Raw genomic sequence first — 25633 nt, forward strand, 5'->3', positions numbered from 1 at the left:
CAACTCAAATCCCAAGTCCTCAAAGAGTTAAAGTCAATGAGATAATTAAGAGACTAATTAAATGATGATTGTGCATTGGTGATGAACACCTGCTGTTATTGTGCGTTACAGAGGATCAGATGCTGATGTTTAATTGGTTAAAATTATGCCACCATCATGGAGATCAGTGTTTGCTTCAGTTGGGCTCTTGACCTTTGGTTTCTTATGTTAGATATTTCTCTGTAAAAGTACATGTGCTGTTATAAAACAGTGCGATCAGTGCTGTGCAGAAAACCGTTACTAGCCGGTTTTACATGATGAAGTAATTATTAGGCATCAGGCTGTTTATTTCCAAAACAATTTTATGTATTTATTATTAACAAATGTTCAGTTTTTAAATAACCTACCTTGTGGAACCGTTGGTTTAATCACTATAATGAATACATTTCCTAATGTATGTAATAAATATACATTTTTCGAAATCTTTTCCTAATAAGACGCACAGACATCATGACCCAGCATATGAATCTCAACAATGGTGACAATCAACAAAACGCTTCAAGCTGAAGTGCATGCTGGGTAACACCATAGTAAAAACTCTGATTATGCACTGTAGCATGAATAATTATTGTAACCACTGTTGAGGATCATATGATAAGTGCTCATGTCTAAAATCCCGAGCCTGTACAGTTTTTTCCCCCAATATTTAAGCATTACAATAATATTTGTTTAATAGGACTTTTTTTGTAGTTCAGTAATTGCTGAACATAATTTAACAAACCAAAGAGAGACACCTTCATGAAGTTAATTAAAATGTTTTAGATGAAAAAAGGGCAATTAAATTTTCTACTTCAAGCTTTTAATTCAGCAATGTGTTAATGTTTACTACGTAACACAACCGCAAGTGTTTAAAAGCAAATTACTTTGAATTATTAAAAGGGTCAAGAGCCCAACTAAAGCAAACACTGATCTCCATGATGGTGGCATAATTTTAACCAATAAAACATCAGCATCTGATCCTCTGTAACGCCCAATAACAGCAGGTGTTCATCACCAATGCACAATCATCATTTAATTAGTCTCTTAATTATCTCATTGACTTTAACTCTTTGAGGACTTGGGATTTGAGTTGAGACTAGTTTGTGACTTGGAAGGAATGACTTGTTTCCTCCTCTGGTGAAATCAGCTGCTGAGTTCATGGGTGGAGCAAAAATGTGGCAGGACTTTTACTTTCTGACCCCTGGACTCTCCACCTCTGATTATTTAGAAGAATGTTGAAGATCTGGATGTATTAACAAAACATCTTAAGGCTAAAAGTAGTTCATAACTCGCTGATTTAGGACAAAATCTTAAAAATAATGGATGTGTCCATCCTAAATTTAGGATTCCTAAATCTTTGCTCTAAGAGTATTTCACAAAGTGTTTTAGATCTAAAACTATCCTAAAAAGTGTGTTGACAGCAATCTGCCTTTGAATGTAAACATTTTTGAAACATTAGATGATAATGACCTTTTAAAAAAAGGTATCACCTTTGGTTTTGGAGGTTACTCCAACTCCAAATTTTCCTTTGATTATATCCTTGTTTTCATTAACCAGTCAGACAAGAAGTAACAGCTGCATCTAGTGTGGTTTTCTTTTACATTCGTGTGTGTATTTCTATCAGTCATGATTATTCTACTCTTTTAATTAAAAGGCTGTTTATATAAATATCCACTTATTGTTTTTGAGAAGCATACATGTGAAAGGCTGACAATAAGTTGAACATATACTTGTTTAATTAGTGACACTTATCCTGCATTTTAAAATCTTTATTTGAATGTGGCAATTTACTTTTTTTAAGCTTCTATTTGAATACGGTAACACAATATTGTGTTCTACACTATTTCCATGAATAAATCTCTCACACTATCAGCCAATCTCTGTGTGCATAGTTAGTAAGCATGCTGACATCATCCACAGCAACAAGGTCAACCCTGCCCTTACTCTTAGCTTTAGACTTTTTTCTCTATTTCTTAGTAAAAGTGTGTCTCAGCAGCTTTGTGAATGGGTTTTAAGAGAAAACTCTTAGCTAAAACCTTGTCCTGCTGTTTAGTTCACTGGATGAAAAGAAGCACTACTGAAAGTTGATCAGTGAAATGGCAAGGCAACAGGACAATGAGGACCATAGATTTGATGTTGTGCTTTTCTTTTTGAGGTTCTAGACAAACAGCAAACAAAAATGAGACACATAAAGCTCTGTCTTTATGCATCTCAAGACTTGTTACAACAGCATCAGTATTTAATATTGTTTGTAACAGACTACTCAAAAGTTTCTCAAGTTGAGAAATGCCATTAGCATTTTAATTATAACTTTAATTGTTTGCTCTTTTATTTGAAATTTGATATTTTTCTTGTATATTTAAATTTTTGAAAATTAAATTATAATAATGTGTTCATAATTTCAGTTATCAAAAATGTTCTCCTTTATGAAAGTGAAGTGACATTCAGCCAAGTATGGTGACCCATACTCAGAATTTGTGCTCTGCATTTAACCCATCCGAAATGCACACACACAGAGCAGTGAACACACACACACTGTGAGCACACACCCGGAGCAGTGGGCACCCATTTATGCTGCGGCGCCCGGGGAGCAGTTGGGGTTCGATGCCTTGCTCAAGGGCACCTCAGTCGTGGTATTGAAGGTGGAGAGAGAGCTGTTCATGCACTCCCCCCACCCACAATTCCGTCCGGCCCGAGACTAGAACTCACAACCCTTCGATTGGGAGTCCAACCCTCTAACCATTAGGCCACGACTTCCCCAAAATCTCAAGAATTTATCTTGAATTCATATAAACATTTCAGTTGAATTCACTGGGATGATCTGCTTTATTGTTAAGTAACTGTAAAATAAAAACAATAAAAAAATTAGCTAACAACAAACACAAATTCTCCTCTGATTTCTTATTGATCAACGGCTTGTTGGACACCATATTAAATGATCTGACATAATTCCAGAAAATTCCTACTCCGTTATTCCTGCTGATTTAAGGGACGATATCATTTGAGCATCGGCCTGTCGTTTCAAATAATATTTCAACGGCAAACACGTCAAGTATAAAGCCTTGCCAGTTTGGGAAGGTGCGCACGCAGTCAGCAGAGGATAGGGAAGCGGAGCCAGGTGAAAGTTTAAATGCATGTTGTGCCACACCTCTCATGGCAGCATCATCAGTTTGAGATTAGCCTTTTATAGAGCGCCAATCAATCATCCTAACATGTTTATCTGCCAATAGTGATCGGTAGCCAATCAATCAGAGCTCCCCTACTCAAAACACAATCTTCTTTTCCTATTATGTATTTTTATTAGAGTTTCTATTTTGCCCAAGCTGTTGTAAACCTCTCAGACTTTTATCATTCTGTGTCTGTAAGAAAGATTAACAAAGTAAAGAGCAAGAAATGAACATTATCATTTACAGCCTCTGGAAATCAGCATGTTTCACATGTTTTTCTTATTAGGATGATTTTTTCGGTGCAAGTGAAATCAAAAGCAAATCTATAAATACACAATACAATAGTGCAGTATCTTACCTCATCCTCAGATGTTTCTTTGTTTTTCTTCTCGTCTGTCATTCCACACAATTAAACACTAATTTTGCTAAATGAAAAGGTATACCTCTCACTACAGTGAGGTGATGCTTACCATTTGTGGATCTCCTGTAGCGACGGATCATCACACCAACACCAACAGCTGCAGCCAGCAGCAGAACAACAGCAATTCCTGCTACAACAGCTGGAGATGGACCTGAACCTGAAACAGCTGAAGATGGACCTGAATCTGGAACAGCTGGAGACAGACCTGAATCTGGAACATCTGGAGACAGACCTGAACCTGGAACAGCTGGAGACAGATCTGAATCTGTTTTTATGCCATATTCACTGTATATATATTATCTGGACACCTTTACAGGGCCAGTGTTTATGTCAAAAACTTATTTATCTATTAACATACAGAGATTATTTCATATTATAGATGGTTTAAAATCAAATAGAGCTCTCAGATCACAAAAATCAAACCAGTTAATAACATCTAGTTCATTTAAAACATGATGAGATGAAACCATCTTCCAGAAGACGTCAGATGTGCCTCTAAGTAACTCCTCATAGGTCCAGATTGAAAACACATCTTTTTATCTGTGTATTCCCTGATTGAGCACAGTTTCTACAATATACTGTTTATTTAAAGGTCCCATTTTTCACGCTTTTTTGAAGCTTTGATTGTGTTTACAGTGTGCAATATAACGTGTTCATGTTTCGTGTGTAAAAAAACACTGTATTTTTTATACATTTCACCTATCAGTATACCGCTGTTTTCAATGTCATAAAAACGGGCTGATGACTTCCTTGTTCTATGAAGTCCCTCCTTCTGAAATACGTAACAAGTTCTGATTGTGTCAGCGGTTCCTGTGTTGTGATTAGACACCAGCTTAACGCACGCTGCCCTCCTGGAAAAGCGATTGGACTAGTGTGACCTAGACTTCGTAGTTGTTATTACATTGTCGACCAAACTGACTACGCCACCCACAAATTCTGGGACGTGGGACCCTAACAATGATCTGATCTCTTTTTTTCATTCACACAGGTGGTTCAAATAAATGAACTAGAAACCAGAGTACAAAAAGGGACTAACAAAATCTAACTAACATAATACAATAAGAGAAACAAATCATTAAACTGAAATTAATATTAATTAAACAGGAAAATCATACTTTAAATCAAAAGAAAACATGATAAGAATGACACTCAAAAGAAAAACCACAGTCTCTTCCTCTGACATTTCCTCAGCAAATGGTCTCTGATGGTCATACTCTGGCAGCAATCCTGCCGGAGGGGGAATATTTACCTCACCCTCACTTTTATCCAAGGTTGCGTACCAATCAGGAAGCTCTCGCAGATCTGAGCGATGGACATTCTTCATGTGCGCCATTGTGTCTTTCTGTCTTACCTTATACACAGTGCCTACCGTATTGATGACTCGCCACCCAATCCTGGGCAGTCACTGGAGTGCCTCCTTCCTCCATCCCTAAAAAAAAGCCATCCAAAGGGAGCTTTGGCTTCTGGCCAAACATAAGTTCATAAGGGGAGTAACCAGTGGATTGATGGGCGCATGTATTATAGGCAAAAAGTAACTGAGATAAAGACTACGGCCATACCCTTTTCTTTTCGATGGGCAAAGTACGCAATTAATCATGCAAAGTGCAATTAAACATTTTACACTGCCCATTTCCCTCGGGATGATATGCTGTAGTCCTACTCTTCTGAATCCCATAAAGGTGGCAATTCTCCTTCAAATTCCTTCAAATTCAAATTGATCCGAATGGATGTGTTTTGCCACACCACATACATAGAACCATCGCTCCATCAAAATGCGGGCCACAGTACTTGCCTTTTGGTCTCGAGTTGGGTAAGCTTGGGTAAATTTAGAAAACACATCAGTGTTAAATCAATTGCAAGAATTTCCAAGGGCTTTGAAGCCATCAAATGCCTCATGGTTGTACAAACTTTGGGACATAAGGCTTTAGCGACCACACAACGCTCGCATTTGATACACCATTGCTCAACATCATGGTGCAAATTAGGCCAAAAACATCTCTCCCTCACCAAGGTGGTTGTCCTCTCTATACCTTGATACCCAGGATGTTCATGAAGGCCCTCCAACACTTCCTCCCTTAGAACCTCAGGCAATAAAACCTGAAGCACTCTATCCTTCCCTGGAGCCAAGAAGACTTCTCTATACAAAATGCCATCTACCTGCCGAACATGTTTCCATTGGCAAAGAAGTTCCATTACTTCCCTAGATTCCCTTGCCCTTTCATGACGAGTAGGGACCACTCCTCTTTGCCAATATTTCAGAAAATGCAGCAATATGCACATCTGCCACCTGAAGAACTTGCATATCTGCCTTTTCACAAGAGGGCAGAGCCCCTATTTCCGAAGCTAGAGTACAGTTCAAAGCAGAGCTTAAACACTGAACCACTGCTGCTCTACAGCAGCCAACTTGGCAGTCTGCAGGTAACTCAAGGGGTTGTTATCTGTGAACACCACGAACTTGACACCCAGCAGGTATTCCCGAAACTTCTCAGAGATGGCCCACTTAAGGGCCAAAAGCTCCAGCTTCATGGAACTATAGTTTAACATTTTTCTTTCTGCAGGGCGCAAGCCCCAACTGGCGTAAGCGATAGGCCTCCGCTGGCCCTCCTATTCTTGAGACAATACAGCACCAAGACCGACCTGACTAGCATCTATCTCTAACATGAATGACTTCATGAAATCAGCATAGCATAAAACTGGGGCCTCTACCAGTGACTTCTTCAAAGCCACAAAGACATTCTCCGCCGCTTCTGTCCATCGTCCTTCCAAAAAGGTATCAGTGCCTGAACCCCACTTCTTACCCTTACCTTGGAGCTCCCCTACTAATCTGTGTAGAGGTGATGCTAATTGAGCAAAAGCCTCTATGAACCTTCTGTAGTATGATGCAAAACCCAAAAGGAACGTAACTCCAAAAAATTACTGGATCGCTTCCAGTTAAATACAGTGCTGATTTTCTCTGGGTCAGTGGACACTCCCTGGGAGGAAATTATGTGACCAAGATAGTTAACATTTTTGGAACTTCAATTTCAGATTATTTTGTTGAAGACGCCCCAAAATCATCTCCAACCGTTGAAGATGTTGTTCAAAGGAACCAGAAAAGATGACTATGTCATCCAAATATATCAAAAGGGACTGGAACCGTTGATTAGCGAAAATCCTTTCCATAAGCCTCTGGAAAGTACTGGGTGCATTGCACAAACCAAAAGGCATTCGGTTGTATTCAAAAAGGCCAAAAGGAGTGCAAAAAGCAGTCTTCTCCTTGTCCCGTTCAATCACGGGGACTTGGTTGTACCAACTCGTCAAGTCAAGAGTAGAAAACCACTTAGCACCTGTTAGCACATGAAGTGATTCCTCAATCCTTGGAAGTGGGTAAGCATCCTTCCATGTTTTTGCATTGAGTTGGCGGTAATCAACATAAAGACGGATACTCCCATCTTTTTTTCACAATAGGTGATGAGTAGGGACTAGAACTAGACTGAACTACACCCGGTTCAAGCAGCTCACTAATACGAGTTTTGACTTGCTCATACTGAGAGGGGGGCAACCGGCGATAACGCTGCGAACAGGAGCATTGTCTAGCACTGGAATCTCATGTTGGACTAGGTGAGTACACCCCATGTCACCCCCTTCATTACTAAACACAGAACTAAAACGGGTCAAAAGGCATTTAGCCTGCTGAGACTGCGTAGTGGATAACGAAGTCCATGACACCTCATTAGGGGTGTAATGATTCACTCGTTTTCTCGATGCATCGATTACAAACCCTGTTGATTCATATGCATCGATCTTGAAACATGATTTTTGAATCGTGAATCGCCGATCTTGGACAGTAATCGATTCAAAATGCTAAGAATCGAATGAATCGCGATTTCTATAGAGATTCAAAGCTTTCAAAATGTATACACATTAAATTACTATACGCACGAATTAATGGAGACCTTGAAGTGTGTTCGTGAATAGTGCCTCTTATCTGTCCTTCACGCGCTCCACTGTTTACCGCCTGAGACTGTCACAGGATTGCGCTCGCGTTCCGTTCGTCTCTGACGCAGCTGACGTGTGATCTATAGGACTCGTGGCCAGTAATGCTAATGTGAATTAGTTTTACTTTTCTGTAGTTTGTCAATGGCTCTCTGCATCTTACCGACGGAGTTACCGGAGCCGTCGACAGCTGTATTTATTGCATGGACGGAACAGATGCACTGATGAAACAACAACAACAAAACAAAAAAACCACTAACAATTTATGGATGATGCAGTGCTAATTGACATTTATTACAGTACTGAAACTATAAAGTATATTTTCTACCTTATTCTGTGCAGAAAATTTAAATAATTGCTAAATGTAGCCTAGTATATAAAACAATCATAAAATTGCCATTAGGTGAAAAAATATTGATTACAAATGATTGATTATTGTCCAGCAGTGTATTTGATTTATTACAGCTAATTAAAAGTAATTAAAAAGAAGATAATTCCCTGTTAAAAATAATAATAATAATAATAATAATAATAATGTAATTTGCCCCCTGACTAAGCATTTAAAGAATTTAGTAGAAGCATTTAAATTATCCCGTGAATGCACTTAAAGAATGCAGAATCAAATTGTTATAATCGAATCAAATCGAATTTAATTATGAATCGTAATCGAATTGAATCGCTGCCTTGCCAAAGATTCACAGCCCTACACCTCATTGAAATCCAAGGATAGCCCGCTACCTGCCTCCATGACCTGATTACAACTCACCATATCATGACTATTCACACTCTTCCCCAACGCAGATACCAGAGCTGACTGCAGATTGGCCATATACAGCTGGCCTAAAAAAGTTTTTGCCCTAAGCCATTGGTCCTTCTCTCCCAAGTTTACTACCGGAACATGAAGTACGACCTGCTCTACTGGTAATAAACACTTTGAGGTAAGGATATTCGCAGGTAGTATACCGTCCTCCCCTATTGGAGGCTCCAAGAATACAATAATAACACGTGCCATACCTTGACAGCCACTTATAGGAACCCATTGTAGGGAACCCGCTGGCACACGTATAGCCGATCCTGCCCTTACAACTGCTTTCCCTAAGAACCCAGACTAAACAGTAAGAGCTAAACTTTGGCACTCCAAAAGGGCCTGCTTCCACTACTTCCCGGCTTGCTTAACTGCTGGGGAGGAAAATAAACGCTCTTCGTTTTGACAAAAAAGCTCTTGATAGCAACAGTTCAAAACATTCATGCCCAAGAGACCTGGGACTGTACGCTTTTGTTGCCATATAAGAGGATTTAGTGGATCTCTCATAATTAGTATCCCCATTTTAGGGAGAATTTTAACCAAAACCTCGACTTCCAACTCCAAATAGCCACAATAGGGAATGTCCAGCCCATTTGCAGCCTTCAACCGCAACCAGCTACAAGGTTTCAAACATTCCCTGATATGCAGAGGAAATGCAGACTCAAATAAGTTCTCTGTGACCATTGACACCATAGACCCATTGTCCAGTAAGCAGGGAGTTTTCACCCTGGATTTTGGATTTATACTCAAGTGCTTCAAAATAGCATCCAGCTGTGCCTGTTGCTTACGGAGACAATCTTTAAGCTCAACCAATTCATTATTGGAGTCAGAGGAAAATTTATTTGACCTATACTTACCCACCACCTGAACATCTGCAGTACAAGAATGAGCTTGAGGTCTTATACTAGAGTGCCTCCCTCATCTGCCCACTGTATAGCCTCACCACGAACCTCCAGGAATGACATCTCAGCATTTAACCGCACCTGTCATTTCAGCTCCCTACAAAGGGTATTATCACGCATGTGTTCAGTAAACTGATCACGTAAGGTGTGGTCTGGGTTACAAATACCTGTCAAGTTCTTACGTTCTTCTGCCGTCAACAAATCAACTGACCTACTCGCAGAAAACCTGGGACACTTTCTTTCACGTGGAACATAAACATAACGTTCAGATGGTGGGATGTTAACAGATGGACAGGCACCAACATCCCGTCTAGGACTAGCAGATTGAGCCTCATGGATGGATGAGGATCGCCGCTCGTAACAAAATTAAATTATTGGTCTGTTGCAACCACCGTTTCTTTCTCCACCCCACAAAATACACACTCTATAACAATAAAACCATTTGCACTCAGGCTTCTTTAATATGGGATGTGGGACCCTAACAATGATCTGATCTCTTTTTTTTTCATTCACCCAGGTGGTTCAAATAAATGAACTAGAAGCCAGAGTAAAAAAAGGGTTGATTTATTTTCTAGAATGTGCAATAACGTTCTTCTCTTACAACTACAATGACTTGGTAACACCATTCAAAAGAAAACACAAAAGAAAACAAAAAGGAAATAAACTAATTACAACAATTAAACACCACTCTAAATGGATTTAAAGTAAACTAAACCAAATTACTTTTCAAAAGAAATAGTAATAATGATCCAAACAAATCTAACTAACATTATACAATAAGAGTGTGGCGAGTGGGGCGGGGCCGAGAGGCGTGGGAACGAGGAGTGAGGCCAGGTGTAGTGATTGGAGATGAGCTGCATCTGCGCCCCACCGCCAGTATCGAGTCCCACGTAGGAGATGGAAGGATATAAAACTGGAGCGACTATAGTGAAGGACGAGAGAGGACCAGGCCTGGGCCATATTTTATGTTTTGGTTTTTATTTGCGTGCACCAGTCGTCCGCGAGGGGCTGGTGCGCTGTTTTGTGTTTATTTTGAATATTAAAGTTTCATTTTGATTGTGCGCTGGTTCCCGCCTCCTTCTTCCGGATGATTAGGAAGTTTTTATCATTACAGTGGTGCCGAAACCCGGGAGAAAGAGGGACGCGCTGCTGAAGATCCCTCGCCACTGTGGTGAATCTGCCTCCCACTGCCAGCTGCTTACATTCCGGAGACGGGAAAACAACTGCCTACATTCAAACAGAAGAGAGAAAAAATGCCTCCAGTTGGATCTACTTGTTGCATGAACTGCTGCAAACTTCTACAAAGGATTGTGATTCTTGAAACAAAGTTACTTGCTGGACTTCCAAAACAGACGGAAAACTTAGCAGACCGTTGTCATGGACCCCCTCAGCATACAGCCGGTGAGTCCCTTGAATCTTCTGAATCTCAACAGTTTATACCAGGTGTAGAGGAACAAGCCGAAACTGATCGCCACACTAATCGATGGCACAAACAGGGAGCGAGACCCAAAGGAACACGAGACATCAGATTGTCACGAGTTTCTCGTATTGCTGCCATAGCTTCCTCTACGCCAGATTCGACTATGACAAGGCTTGTGAATACAGGCATTCAACCACTCCCTATACATCTTGAGAACAGATTTGAAGCATTAATGAAAGTGGGTGAGGAATCCCCAAATGTGATTAAACATCTATTGGATCAGCCAGCAGCTAACACCGCTACTAACAGGCACTCAAGGACGAGCAGACAGCGGCTTTCAGCTCAGAGCGCAGCCGAGCCAAGGACTCTGATAGTGGGTGACTCTGTTATCAGAAACATCCGTAGTAGGACTACAACAACATGCTGCCTTCCTCAAGCAACGGTCTCTGATGTGAACAAGGAATTTCAGAACATTCTGATGAAGCACAAGACTGCAAATTGAATCATCATCCATGTGGGGAAGAATGATATTCTGAAAGAGCAGTCAGAACTCCTTAAGAAGGACTTCATTGAACTCTTTGAAACACTTCAAAGACTCAAAGTTCAGTCATTCATTAGTGGACCACTCCCAGCAAGGGGAACAAATATGTTTTCAGGGTTGCTTGGGCTGAACACATGGCTGCAAAGATCTTGTAATATAAAAGGAGTGAATTTCATTGACAACTTCAATCTTTTCTGGGGCCATAGACAATTGTTTAAACCGGATGGCTTCCACCCAAACAAACTTGCTGCTAGAGTGTTTAAGGACAATATCTAATTTTCCCTCCGTCATCCTTCAGCAGAGTGTGTCAATCCATTCAGCACACACACACACACCGGGTTCGAGTCATCATGTGGTTGAAATATCCCACAAGGACATTAATAGCACCAAGCAGCCAAAACAAACACTGCTGATAGACACTATCCCGGCTGAGCCCTGCCCACAGAGCTCCTCACAGACAGACTGTGATGTATCAAAACAGCTACAAGATTCAGCACCCAGGGATGACTTTCTGGAAAACAGCCAGGAAAGCCAGGACAACATATCACAGCTACCGGAAACACCAGAGACACAGCCCATTTCACCAGACACATTATCCCTCTCTCCAGCATCTCCACTTCTGTGTTTCTCACAGAAAATGGAGGAATTTGTGTATGCTGGGACTAAACTCTCTCACTCATTTGCTGCAAGCCCGCAGATATCAACAAAATAACGGTGGACCCTACAACCACCAAAGCCTGTGGTCCCTGCTCCTGCGAGAGCTCTTCGACCACAGCCTCAACGCCTGGGCCCAAACCCTCTATCTGCTGAAGGTGAACCAAAAACAAGTGATAGCAGCTCTCAGTGATATGTGTCGGGTCCCCGTTATAATAGCAGCAACATTCACAAATGCCTACAGAACAAGCGGGAACCCAGTGTGCCTGTAGCTTTCTCTATTTCAGTTTTATCACGTGCTAGAAAGTCTAAGGCCATCTCAAGCCGAAGGGCAAACTCATCTAATCTGCGGCCTATTATAAGATTGATGTAAAGACACAAAGCACTGCCATCAAGTTAGCACTTTTAAACATTCGCTCACTAAAAAATAAATCATTTCTAATCAGTGACTTTATAACCACAAACAATCTGGATTTTATGTTTCTAAATTAAACTTGGCTTGACGACAGCTGCAATGCAACAATCCTAAATGAAGCAACCCCTCCTAACTTCACTTACATGAGTCTGCAGGACTGTTAGGAGAGGTGGGGGTGTAGCTGCTCCATTTAAAGATGTCTATCAATTCAAGCAAGTGTCATTTGGTCAGTACTTGTCTTTTGAATATCTAGGGATTGTGCTAAAAGGTCCTCCACATATTCTGTTTATTATTATTTACAGGCCTCCAAAATAGTCTCCAGCCTTTTTTGAAGAGATCACAGAAATGTTATCAATGATTTCCTCAGAGTTGGACTGTTTTGTAATTGCAGGGGATTTTAATATTCACATAGATAATGCAGAAAACAAAACTACAAAAGAAATGATAACGGTTCTAAACACTTTTGACCTGATTCAGCATGTGCATGGACCCACACACAAAGGAGGAGACACTCTGGATCTAAACATCAGTAGGGGTCTAAACATTTCATCCATTGTTATTAAGGACATAGCACTATCTGATCACTTCTGTATTTTCTTTGATATTTTGATGTCTGCTACCACTGAATCTAGATCGGCCTCTGTCAGAAGGAGATGCATTAACGAGAACACAAGTGTACTATTTATGGAGGCTATATTAACACCAAGCATTTCTGCAGACTCTGTTGATACTCTCCTTGATTCCTTTAACTCAAAAGTTAAGAATGCTATTGATGATATTGCTCCAATAATAGTCAGTAAGAAAACAAACAGACAGAAATCAGTTTGGATGTGGCGGAAAACAAAACTTGAAATTCACTATAGCATCTATAAAGACAGCCTTCATGATTTTAATGTGAAACTAGCCACAGCTAAACATAATTTATTCTCAAACCTTATAAACAGTAACTTAAATAACACTCATGCTCTTTTTGCCACTGTTGAGAGACTGAAAAACCCCCCAAGTCAGATTCCCAATGAAATGCTCTCAGACAGCAAATGCAAAGAGTTTGTATCCTTCTTTTCTGAGAAGATCATCAATATCAGGAAGGCGATTGGCACATCCTCAAGCAATGTAGAGATCAGACAGATTTGGCCACAATATCAAAAGTTACTATGTCTATTTTTGAAGCAATTGATAGCAAAATTCTGGAAGACATAGTGCAGCACCTAAAATCATCAACCTGCTATCTTGACACACTTCCCACATCTTTTTTCAAAAGTGTGCTTAAACTTAATCTTTTAGAAGTGGTGAACGCCTCACTTCTTTCTGGGACATTTCCAAACTCCTTAAAAGCTGCAGTTGTTAAGCCCCTCCTGAAAAAGAGCAGTCTTGATAGCACCATTTTGAGCAATTTTAGACCAATATCTAATCTTCCTTTTATAGGCAAAATTATAGAAAATGTAGTTTTTAATCAGTTGAACAAATAATTAAACTCAAATGGATACCTGGACAATTTTCAATCTGGTTTTCGACCGCATCACAGCACAGAGACAGCACTCATTAAGATAACAAATGATATTCGCTTAAATTGTGACTCTGGCAAAATATCGGTGCTGGTATTGCTAGATCTCAGTGCTGCGTTTGACACTGTCGATCATAACACACTACTAGAGAGACTGGAAAACTGGGTCGGGCTTTCTGGGATGGTTCTCAAATGGTTCAGGTCATACTTAGAAGGGATAGGCTATTATGTGAGTATAGGAGGGCATAAGTCTAAGTGGATGTCCATGACATGCGGAGTCCCACAAGGGTCAATTCTTGCACCGCTCTTGTTTAGCCTGTATATGCTCCCACTAAGTCAAGTAATGAGAAAGAACCAAATTGCCTATCACAGCTATGCTGATGATACCCAGATTTACCTAGCCTTATCTCCAAATGACTACAGCCCCATTGACTCCATCTGCCAATGCATTGATGAAATTAATAGTTGGATGTGCCAGAACTATCTTCACTTAAATAAGGAAAAAACGGACTTCATTGCATTTGGAAACAAAGATGAAGTGTTCAAGGTGAATGCATACCTTGACTCTAGGGGTCTAACAACTAAAAGTCAAGTCAGGAATCTTGGTGTGATTCTGGAGACAGACCTTAGTTTCAGTAGTCATGTCAAAGCAATAACTAAATCAGCATACTATCATCTAAAAAACATTGCAAGAATTAGATGTTTTGTTTCAAGTCAAGACTTGGAGAAACTAGTTCATGCCTTTATCACCAGCAGGGTGGACTATTGTAATGGGCTCCTCACCGGCCTTCCCAAAAAGACCATTAGACAGCTGCAGCTCATCCAGAACACTGCTGCCAGGATTCTGACTAGAACCAGAAAATCTGAGCATATCACACCAGTCCTCAGGTCCTTACACTGGCTTCCAGTTACATTTAGGATTGATTTTAAAGTACTTTTACTCGTATAAGTCACTAAATGACCTAGGACCAAAATATATTGCAGATATGTTCACTGAATATAAACCTAACAGAGCACTCAGATCGCTAGGATCAAGTCAGTTAGAAATACCAAGGGTTCAAACAAAACAAGGGGAGTCCGCCTGTAGTAACTATGCCGCCTGCAGCTGGAATCAGCTTCCAGAAGAGATCAGATGTGCTAAAACACTAGTCATTTAAATTTAGACTTAAAAATCATCTGTTTCGCTGTGCATTTATTGAATGAGCACTGTGCAATGTCTGAATTGATTGCACTATATTTTCGTTTTTTTTTTTATTCATTTTATTTTACGTAAAATTATTTTCTAACTGTTTTAAAATTCATTTGAAATGAGTACATTTTTTAATAATTTTAAAATTGCTTGGTTTTATTCTTGTTATTATTTTTCTTCATTATTATTTTAATTTATTTTATGTAAAGCACTTTGAATTACCATTGTGTATGAAATGTGCTATATAAATAAACTTGCCTTGCCTATGTCTATGAAGAATCACAAAAGTACTTGGTTACTCCGCCGCGGTACCCCTGAAGCAATCTAAAATAGTCTGAATATAAACACTTATTATAGGTGCACCCTAGTGATTCAGGACAGGCTAAAAACACGGTTTGGAAAATTGATTCATGGTGTACTCGCTTATTATATACATTTTGTTTACTTTAAACACAAAAAAAAGTCCCGGTAAGAAACAACCAATCAGAGCTGCGGTCCGTTGTGTGTTAAATGTTAGATGGGTTGCCTCTTCCTACAGGACAGTTGAGGCTGTCTGGAATATGTATGGTGCTTTGCACCTGCACTTTATTAGTGCTGGTAAAGATACATCCAGGACTTCGGCTAAAAGGTGTATGTATGACGGGCCTGCAGCTAAATTATCCTCAGAGGGTTTTGTTGTCAATTTGGGACTAATATTGGATGCTCTAGAAGAGCTTAAAGACTTGTCTGAAGCATTACAAAACAGAGAAATTCGTCTCTCAGAAGGTTTAAAAAAAAATAAACGGCAAGCTGATGTTTTCTTAGCAATGATGCAGACACCAGGCCCTCATTACCAGATTGCCTGTCAGGCTGCTCAAGATGGTGTTTTTTAAGGGGCTTCCATTGAAAACTGGTGGGAGACAAGTAAAAATCAATCACGAAAAGTTTTTTCATGCACTCAGTTGTAGCATGCAGTCCAGGATGGTCCCAGAGCATGAGCTGGAGCTTTTTAATCAAATAAATGTGTTGTCACCTGACACCTGGCCTTCTCCAGTGCCACAGCTGTATGGAGAACAAGAATTGAGGCAGCTGTGTGATAGTCTGGCAATGAACTACTGTAGTGTCAAACAAGGTTTCAGGGACTACAAGGAAAACCCAAACATAGCAATAAAAGAGGGTCTTCTGAAATTAAAACACACAGTAGATACACTGGCTGTGAGCACAGCTGAATGTGGAAGGGGATTTTCAGCAATGAATGTTATTGTTTCACCACTGAGAAATCAGCTGAAGATTGTCAATGTGTCCTCTTTGATGTTTGTAATGTTTGTGGGTCCACCACTAGAGTTGTGGAACCCAACTAAGTTTGTAAGGAAGTGGGTGATGACAAGGAGGTCAGCAGACCATGCTGCCTGTAGACAAAGACAGCATAAACCAGAGGAGCCTGCATTTACTCCTATTTGGAAGCTGATGCATGCATGAATTGTAGTATGTGATTAAGTAAATGTGATGTATTTAAAGTGTAAGCTGTTATGTCTGCACACGTCACACGTCTGCATAAGTGTTGTTCGGGTTGTTTCATAATGCATTGAGTTGAGTAATTAACCTCCAGTGTCGGTGTGATTTAATCAAATATAACATAAACTGCCAAAGAAATTGGCCCTGATTCTTTTAAATCAACATAATTTTCTTGTCTAAAAAGATGTTCACATATTTGCTAACCAAAATTTTCAAACATGTTCAATTTCATATGTTTTCAGAGGATGAAATCCATTGCCTGCTTGTTAACATTAAAGGAAAAAAATTATAAAAAATGGTTAAGTATTTATCTTTGTTTGAATAACTACTCACCCTTACCTTACACATTAATACTGGAAAAATAGCCCCTTTGGTGTAAAACACAAGTCATTTTTTGGCGCAATTTTTAATGATGACCACCGTAAATAAGGGCTCCCCCTCCCTACAAAAGCCAATTTAACCACTGGGTGGAGGTTAGTCAAAAAAATGTTTTAGTGACGTCATTCCTGCAGGACCTAGAGGGATGTAGTCCAAACGGGTCGTTTTTTGTAGGCGAATTCTGTTAAATAAAATATCTCGCTTGGTATTGAACTTTGAGTTTTATAATTCTACAGATATTATTTATACTCTAACAACAACATTACACACTAACTAAAGTTTAAAACATGGGATCACGAAGAACGGGACCTTTAAGCCTCTTCTCCTTTAAGTTCCCTCGCATTCATTTTAATGTAAAACTTTTTTCAATTTATATTTTTTCTTAAATATTTCCTTTTAGTGTTTTTAAGCATTAAGCTGTTATTGATTTAAAAAAAAAAAAAAATAATTATATATATATATATATATATATATATATATATATATATATATATATATATATATATATATATATATATATATATATATATATATATATATATATAAGGTTGGGGGTTTGATTCCCCGGGAACACATGATCTGTAAAAATGTATAGCCTGAATGCACTGTAAGTCGCTTTGGATAAAAGCGTCTGCTAAATGCATAAATATAATTTTAATTTTAATATATATATATCACCTTCAGAACAATATACATTTATGATTACATTGTAAAATACTTTTTGAGTAATTTGACAAATAAAAAAGGAGGATGATACATACTTGTCTCCATCTCTTTGTCCTCTGGTACTATTTGGGCTTCATTCTTGTTTTTGCCAGAATCAGAAGCTAGAAAACAAGAAAATAAAAATGAAACACAAAAGAACACCAGAATTGATATAAAAGAAAAAAAAAAATGTCATTAATGTCATCATTTAAAAACAGGAAATAAACTTCCTGCAGTGCATCAGCTGATAAAGATGAATAAACACATCTCTAGTCAGAGTGATTTTTTATAATTAACTTCTTAAGCACAAATGCTATTTTTCATTTTCCTACCTAATTTTGAATGCCTGCCTATACTAATGCTACAGTGTAAGCTCAGAAAGTTTGGTATAATTTCAAAGGAAACCCTTTGAAATTACATAAAACACTGTTGAAATTGATAAAAATGACAATATATGCTGTCTGTGTTATAATAAATAGGGAAAAAAACAAGGCGCTTTTTTATTTTATTTGTGTAAACTGAAGTTTGAAATGGTATAACTCAGGCATTGAAGGGGCTGGCAACTTCAGACCAATGTCTTGTGCTTGATCCACTTGTCAGCTATTAGAGGAAAACAGAAATTTCTTTCTATCCTAATCTATGCAAAAGTTATTCTATTCCAACTGAAGGAAGGAATAATACTATTTTTGTATAAAATTTTAGTCTAAATAAGTATGAAGTCATCTTTTGCACACTTGCAGTATGGAATAATGTGATATCTGTATATTATTTTACAGAAAACACTCAGAAGTTACATAAAAAGCTGCTGTTTGTGACAAATAGTATTATTTATGTTGTTTCACATATGATGAACCATCTCAATACAATGTGCTTTTTTTGTGTGTTGGTTTTCTGAACAGTCTTTGAAAGAGAATAAGTCAAATTACACAATAGCAACATTCATAAAATTATAAAAAATATCTGGTCTATCACAATCTAAAATAGAATCCACAATCTCCGTCAACAAACTAATTTATGTTTATTCCCCCAGTACTGTACTGTTTACTGTACAGTCACTGAGATGCGGTCGAACACTGCACAGTTATGAAAATAAACATATTAGCTTATTGCTAGCGGAGCTTCCAGGCCTCAGAATAAAGAATCAAATGTATGAAAGCGAGTAGCACGCGTATACGCTTAACGTAGACTAACCATGTTCCGTACAAAACGATGTTCCGTACAGATGCGCGTCCTGACCTCTCCACGGTGACGCAGGTAATCCATAACTTGTATTATGAATATTATTAATTTTTAATCCGGCGAATCCCTGCGTGTAGTTTTTCCTCGCGTGATCTTTGTTCAGAAGCAGCCAAAAACTCCTTTTCCCAGAGACCAGCGCTTCGTTTGCGTCATTCCGGCGGAAAGGACTGGGCAGTCGCTGTCCAGTTCCTGTCCCTCCCGCGGTGCTGAATCACACCTTCGATTGGAGGGAACGACTTGTGAATGGCAGCTATTAGGACAAATAGCGCTTCACAAAAGAGATCAGATGTCTATAGCAGAAGAAAGGCTTTTAGACCCGTCAATATGAGTTAGAGATCTTGTCAATCATACAGCTCTTGGATCTCTTTTGCGCACTTGTACAAAACGCTTTATATCTCAGCAATGGAAGCACGCAGAAACGTAAAAATGGTCTTGTTTGAAAGAAGAGATGCTAATCTAAAAGATTATATCGAGTATATAGGTATGCGTGGCTGTTTGCGGCTGACTGAAGCGGTGCAATATGTATAAATAATAATTTGCAATGAGGTGAGAAATTTTACATCGCGATTCTGTTGAAGATCATTCGATCTGTGATTGTCACACAACAAAATGATCTACATCATCAGATTCCTGAGAATGAGAGCTTTCTTGTGATATATGACTTGACTGTTTTGTGAAAAATATTTTAAATACACATTCTTACGAAAACGTATTCGCAATCGTTAGATGGAAATTTATGGGGGGGGGGGGAAATATATTTCTTAGCTTAATTTGACTACTTTATGTATCATAAAACCCCAATTAATGGTATTCTTTGTAAAGAAAACACTCTAAGCTTTCAAATGAACCCATTTATGGGCATATACCATATAAGGAAGGATATGCAAATGAGACACAAACATCTGGCATGCTATTTTCGGACCAGGTACCGGGTCTGCAGAGTTTAAGAGGTTTTAAGACTGTTAAGCATTTAGAAAATGGTCTTAAATGACCAATTATTCATATTATACTTAAAATAATATTGTGTTAAGTATTCACAGAATATTTGTGATCAAAGGGAAAAATCTTATTTTATTCAATGTTAATACTAAACTAACAGCATGGCATTGGCAATGAAAACTGATTTCTTTTTACATTATTTTCTTCTGCAAGAAACCAGTTAGTGCAGTAAAATAGGTTATGTAGATGAACAATAACATACAAGAAAAGACAATAAACAGGTCTGAAGATCACGGTTCAAACAGACTAAAAAGAAAAATCAGTTATTTCAGGGTAAATGACATTAAATGACTCACCAGTGACAGTCAGACTGAATGATGTTATGATGTCTTCAGGGTTAATGTTTTTTTTGTACATTTTTGTGCTATCGCACTTGGGGTTTCTGTTCAAGCTTTGGGTTTTTCCTGAACTCTCACTTCTGATGATTTCTGCTTCATAAGGTCCAGTGTGTTCAAGTCTGGTGTTTGTGATGTTCAGAGATCCAGTCTCATAGTCCACCTTCAGTCTGTCTCTGAATCTCCCATCTTCACCATCATATAAACAGCTCGTGTTGGGACCATTGATCAGAGCTATGAGAGTATCAGTAAAATACCAGCGCATTGTGTCATAGTGTTGTTTGCAAACATCAGTGTTTAGAAAGACAGTTTCTCCCTCCATCACTGATACTGACTTCACTGCATCAGTGTGACAAAACATCCCTGCAAACACAAATTAGCAGTTACTAGTGTGTGTGTGTGTGTGTGTGTGTGCAGTCGTCTACACTTTGCACCTATATTTTGTCAACCAAATGCATAGAAATATAATATAATAATCAGCATAATAAATAATAATGCATAAACAACAGAAGACAGAATATAAAAATGTTAACAATATGTTGATATATATATATATATATATATATATATATATATATATATATATATATATATATATATATATATATATATATAAAAAATATTAACAATATGTTGAGAAATTTGACAAATCCTAAAACCTTCTTTTGGGGACAAACTTTTTTTGACAATCTAAACTGTAAAATGTGGTGTATGTAATTGCTGCTTAAGTGGAGACTCAATACATGAGAGAACAAGAAAAAAAAAATACTCACTTTGAGAAAACAGCCTCCAAACATAAGTATAGTAATTAAAATATAGATACTGTGACGAGTCCCTCGTTACTTCCACTAAGACCGGTCAGTGGGTGTGGTTGGAAGGCTCGTCAACGGAATTGTGTACATCTGTTCCTTCCCTATAAAGTTTCAGCTCTGTTTGGTGTAACGGATATGCAGATCATCGATTCATGTGTTTAATTCAGATTTTCCAAATGAAACTCTTTTTGCACCAAGTGTCTGGCCTGGCGCCAGCCTGGCTGGACTTAAATTATTTACGATGCCCATGCGAGCTTCAAAGAAGAAATGAAAACCCCCAACCACATTCCAACACTGGAGACAAAGGAACTTTTCGTATAAGTTCCTTACTTTCATTTTATTATTAATATGTATTTTAAATATGTTTATGGATTGCATAAAATGGTTAATCCTTGTTATGTGATCGCGGACTTTCATTGGCTGTTTACGCGAAAAAGGGGCGTGAACTATTTCAAGCTATAAGAATTGACCAAACAAGGTCCTCCTTCTCTTCTCTCTCTTCTTCCTCTTCTTCTCGTTCTTTGTTCTCGGACACGCTGCTCTCCTGTGCGACCCTCCGCGCGGCCTCGCGCCGCGCTCATAGCGCAAGCCCCCCCCCTCAGCACAGGGGCTGAGAGAAAAAGCCATTTTAATGGCTCCTTTAGAAGCTTTCGTTTCGTTCGTTTCTTTTCTTTACTAAGTTTATTCAACTATTCGCCTCTCCACGCAAGGAAGACGAATTCTGGAACAATGTTTGTTGAACCTTTCAAATACCGCGCGAGGACAGAACAAAGGACCACGTGCTCCACGCTCACGCCAAGAGCCAGCGCAGCGTGCACGCGCGTCACATGGCCTCCGTTTCATGGCACATGGCTGTTTCAACGGGAACAGCGCGCAAAGCTCACAAGCTCGACGCCGATCTCACGCCACGCTCACATTGGACACTTTTGCAAGTATCACTTTCTCTATGGAGATTTAAATGCTGCTTTAAAGTGTTGTTATGATCTGATTTGTTGTTGGCTTCCAAAAGTTACTGACTATGATTTTCATACCTGAGCTCCTTAAGTGATCTCATTCTATTTTCTCTCTCTCTCTCTCTCTCTCTCTCTCTCTCTCTTTTATTTGGATTCGTTATGTATTGTATAAAGCTTACTGTTTGTATCGTCGTACGCATATTTACTCTGTGTGATTTGTAGTTTGAGGTATTACTAGTTTAATTATTAAAAACCCATATACTGACGATTGGCTTGGACTCCACCCCACTCACATTACGAGTCACTGAGATGTCTGATCTATAGCTACAAGCTCTAAATTTAGAAACTAAATTTATCATAAGGATAGGATAATATTTTCATGGCCAGAGAATACTTTTCCTTGAATTATAAGGCGTGATAACTTTATTGAAAATTGATAGGTCTACAGTGGTTTGCTGGACATACCACGGTTTGATTTGCAGTAATTTACAGTAAGAGATATCACAATAATTGATATGAAGAATGTAATATTGACGTATTAATGAGTAAGTTACAGTGCCCTGTGATTATTTATTGTTATAGGCAATTGAGCTATTTTTCATAATCAATCAAATTTAATGTAACTGTCATCTGAGATATAAATTAATCATATTCCTGATTAATTATTCAAATTCCCTATGTATCATTTGAGTTAATTATTCTGTAAGACTCATTGTTGTTACATTATGGTGGAGGAACGCGGCCATTTCAAACTTCGTTTTGTGAGCAATCAATCTGTGTATATGGTTTTTAATAATTTCTGCACGTGCGCTATGAAATTATGTAACGTTACTGGTGAGATAAGTCGCAAGACGCGAACTCACTCAACTGACTGAGGCAAAAAGCTGGTCAGTCAGCGCTAGGTATTTGTAGAAACTTAACAGTATAGTCACTGTTATTTTTGATGAAAGTAAACTGCAGTATGATGTTAAAAGGTATCCTGTTAAGAAAGACCAAAATCTTTTTACAGTGAGAACATTTTAATATGAATAATTAAAAGATAAAGAAATATTTTATTAGTTGCAACATGTAAATCTGAACATGAGCGATGTTCCTCTGATTCAGTTAAAAAGGCCTTATTAAATATTGTTATTGAATTCATGGTAAACCACATGATATTCTAAAAAATAAACGATAAAAACTCCTGGTCTAAAATTGGCTTAGCTACCCGATTTTTAAACCTAAAACATTTAAATCATAAGTGCTATTTTGATAAATGTTTATTGGAGTCAACAGTTGGAAAATTCCTGTTTTTGTCACATTTGTGTTTTGGAAGTGAACGGATCCTTCCTTCATCCTATGTGAATATAGCACCTCAGAAATTAAAACTTTCTGTTTGTTACTTGTGATTTTTGATGCAGAAAATCAGCCTGACAAACGATCAGATAATTTCTAAGTCATATTGAAATTGTAATTCCTCTATCTAAACACCAGAGGGAAGGCGTGGGTTAGAAATTTCAGGGTACGCCCTGCTTTCTGATTCCAGCTTGCATGAGTGCAAAGCTGCCATCCTGTGGCCATTTCAGATAATGAACTCTGATTGCTAATTTATAATCCCCTGTGATGTATATTTGAATTGGATGTCTAAATTCTCGATAATTATTTGCATTTACAGCTTTGCTCGTGCGAATATTATTACAGGGAAACAAAAGAATGTTCCCTGCCTTTGACTGTTTACATTTACTTTGAGTTTAGTTCAAACATGATTTGAATTAAAATGTAATTGTTTAATAGTGGAAATCTAGATGTTTCAGGTCAACCACTGATTGACCCACTTAGAAGGTAAGCCATCTAGTGGCAGTCTCCTGTTAAATCGACTAACAGACCTATGTCTTTTCCATTCTGTTTGAATTGCATGTCCACTTTTACCCTCTTTGATTAATCTCACACTGTTTGATTAATTTCATGATCATTAATGATAACTTACAAGCTATCAATGGTTATTATAGGATATTATTCAGATTTTCCTTTTTAATTCATACATGCTTATTTTAAATTTTGATTTAAACCAGTTTTGAATTTTTAATTTGAATTAAGTTTTCTGCTCAGCAGGTTAAAGACAGAGAAGCAGTACTTCCCCCCCCCACCCCCCTTGTGGTGAAAACCAGCTACTCCTTCTCCCTTGTTTCATTACTGTCTTTTAATTTGATGTTTATTATTTTTCTTCTCTCTTTTGACTTAGGTTATTTTGATAATTACCATTATTATAATAATTCCTTTGTTTTGTTTTATTTGGTAAAGCTGTTACCTCTCCTCTCTACATATATAGTTACTCAATTGATGTTAAACAAACCAAACCTTAATTAACTTTAAGTTTCCTTTGTTCATCCTTTGTGTATTTGATTGTAGAACTCCCTCGGTGATTGGACAGTCATCTCAGGTTTCCAGTGAGCAAGGCTGCCCGACCGGTGTTACCGATACTGGCTGCGAGTGAAACTCGGTTCCTCTTGTCTCAAGAGACATCAGCAATTTTGGCACTCCAAAGGTTGTGCTAAAAGTCACAAGCCGTTCGAGACGGCGCCACGCCAGAGTAACGGAGGACCGGGGACACTGCGGTTCAGTGTTTGGGGAGCACCGGGGAGGTTGACCAAGCCACTGGTTTCCACCTGAATGACTTCAATTCACCCAGGTGAACCAAATGTGATAAAACCCATCCACTTATTATAAGCCACAGAATATTAGATATTCCCCCGGATATATTTTAAGTGTTTGACCTTTTGCTTCTTTAAGCCACACCAATTTCTAGGTTTCCTACCCAACTCACCTGTTGGCCCTATCTTAAAAACCTAGCAGTAGGCTTAGGCCGCCTCATTCTCAATAACACATTGTGTTTCTATTGTTTTATCTCATTTCAAGTGTTGTGTTTCACTTTGATCTTTTTCTACCCTCTGTTCTGTTGTGATTTGTTTCTTTCATTTCACATAGAGACAGTAACCTGGGAGCCACCAACGAAGTTAAATAGTAGAGCGACCACCAGCAGCCGGTGTCATCACACGACCCGCTAGGCTACTGCCTGTCAAATCTCCATTTCAGGTCCTTCGTTGACCCAAGTTAATTGGCTACTTAACTGTCTGACTGTTTGCATCAGTCAGCCCCAAAATTCTCATAAACGGCACAGCCCGTATGAATATAGCTCGTTAAACGTAGAACGAACTTGCATTGGTCTTTTTGTGTGTGTGTGCTGTGCTTCTCTCGCCGACAGAGAATCAGGATGTTCCAGGCATCCAGTCCAGCAGTCCACGGGGGCCACCTCTCGACATGGTTGAAAGCAGTGACGACCCCCTTCCTGCCCAAGGACGCCAGTAACCTGCAGCACCCAGAGCAACTAGACACCGAGCTAGATGAACTGATGGCACGCGATCCAAACCAAAGCGACTACTACAGAGAACTTGCCAGGATCTTCGGAAGCCTAGTTCACATTCTCGTCGCCCAGGCACGGCTCAGTGAACGGAGCAACATCGCGGAGGAGGCCTGGAAGGACCAGGCCCCAACCCAGAGTCATCTTGATCAGCTCCTCCTCGAGACCCAGAACCAGCGCGAGAAAGAGGACGACACAGATCCAGAGCTACAGAAAGGAGTTGAAAGACTTCACAATGCCCTGCAAGATCTTCGCCTCGACACAGATCAAAGAGAACAGCTGGAGAGAGAAGCCAGAAAAGAACTCAACA

The 25633-nt window shown here is 38.8% G+C and overlaps 1 protein-coding gene across 1 annotated transcript in view; it reads right to left on the reverse strand.

The window, feature by feature from the left end:
• LOC127987108 (uncharacterized) overlaps positions 1 to 25633 on the reverse strand; it is a 60454-nt gene that overhangs the window by 24857 nt on the left and 9964 nt on the right. Inside the window, exons 2-4 of the mRNA XM_052589404.1 lie at positions 20123 to 20524; positions 17645 to 17710; positions 3656 to 3853 (exon numbers count right to left, since the gene is read on the reverse strand). Coding sequence (XP_052445364.1) covers positions 3656 to 3853; positions 17645 to 17710; positions 20123 to 20524 — 666 coding nt within the window. The remainder of the gene's footprint in view (positions 1 to 3655; positions 3854 to 17644; positions 17711 to 20122; positions 20525 to 25633) is intronic.

The sequence above is a fragment of the Carassius gibelio genome, chromosome B22, assembly GCF_023724105.1.
Source record: "Carassius gibelio isolate Cgi1373 ecotype wild population from Czech Republic chromosome B22, carGib1.2-hapl.c, whole genome shotgun sequence".
Taxonomy (NCBI): Eukaryota; Metazoa; Chordata; class Actinopteri; order Cypriniformes; family Cyprinidae; genus Carassius; species Carassius gibelio.